We start from the raw sequence: 1,059 nt of genomic DNA on the forward strand, positions 1-1,059 counted from the left end.
AAAAACAAATGAGTTTGTAATAGGTGAGTGTTTAAATAGGTAGAATCAAGGGGGTTGACAAGAATTCTACAATCCACAAGCTCAGCATCCACTTCGCACAGCTCATGCCCTTCCCATTCAGGTATTCACATGTACCCTATGACACCCCGATTCCTGATTGCTTTTTTTCCCCAAACACAGGCACCTGCCAGGTATTATTCTTCAAAGATAAAAAAAAAAGCCAGATGCAAAAACAAACTCAGTCTGTACTTCTAGAGCCTAGGAAGCAGAATGGGAGGCACCTGGCCCCGTCTACTGAATTCCAACTGCATCAGCTTTCCCTGGTTCTTGGAGCACAAGGAAGAAAATACCAGAGATGAAGATACAAAACACTGTAGATTACTAACAGATGTTTTCTTTCCTAAACCAGGCCTACTGAATCCTGCCAAGATGTCCTGCCAGCAGAGCCAGAAGCAGTGCCAGCCTCCTCCCAAATGCCCCTCCCCAAAGTGCTCCCCAAAGTGCCCCCCAAAGAGCACAGCACAGTGTCTGCCTGCAGCCTCTTCCTGCTGTGCTACAAGCTCTGGGGGCTGCAGTGTCCCCAGCTCTGAGGGAGGCTGCTGCCTGAGCCACCACAGGCGCAGGTCCCACAGATGCAGGCGCAGGAGCTCCAGTTCCTGTGACCGTGGCAGTGGTCAGCTGTCTGGGGGCTCAGGCTGTGGCCACAGCTCTGGGGGCTGCTGCTAACCTGGAGCATGATGCTGAGACCAGGGGGTCTGGAGGAAACGAGAATTCTATGGGTCAAGGAGAGCCCAGCCCGTTTTGTCTTGTCTGATCCTGGAGAGCATTCTCTACTTGTGTGATGCCCAGGGCCCTTGTGCCCATTTCTGATTCTGACAAACAATAAAGCTTCTATCACCCATCACACTGGTATGTCACTGTCATTGTTCCCAGTCCCTCCATAGGTGGCAGGTATGTGCCCCTACCTTCCAACTCCTAATTGCGGCACTACGCACATTCAGAGCATAAAAAAAAAAAAGAAAAAAAGAAAAAAGCTCTGTACCAGGAAAAGTTGAGAGA

At 50.0% G+C, this 1,059-nt stretch overlaps 1 protein-coding gene across 1 annotated transcript; it reads left to right on the forward strand.

Annotated features, from left to right (window-relative positions):
* Nucleotides 1–429: 429 nt before the first annotated feature.
* Nucleotides 430–726, forward strand: LOC116895527 (late cornified envelope protein 3D-like). Its single transcript, XM_032896772.1, has one exon. It carries the CDS (start codon nucleotides 430–432, stop codon nucleotides 724–726), a length of 297 nt encoding a protein of 98 aa, XP_032752663.1.
* The last annotated feature ends 333 nt before the right edge of the window (nucleotides 727–1,059 follow it).

This window comes from Rattus rattus, chromosome 3, assembly GCF_011064425.1.
Source record: "Rattus rattus isolate New Zealand chromosome 3, Rrattus_CSIRO_v1, whole genome shotgun sequence".
Lineage (NCBI taxonomy): Eukaryota > Metazoa > Chordata > Mammalia > Rodentia > Muridae > Rattus > Rattus rattus.

What these genes read in the sequence shown, in the direction of transcription:
- LOC116895527 (XM_032896772.1), top strand. Translation starts at nt 430, where the DNA reads ATGTCCTGCCAGCAGAGCCAGAAGCAGTGCCAGCCTCCTCCCAAATGC.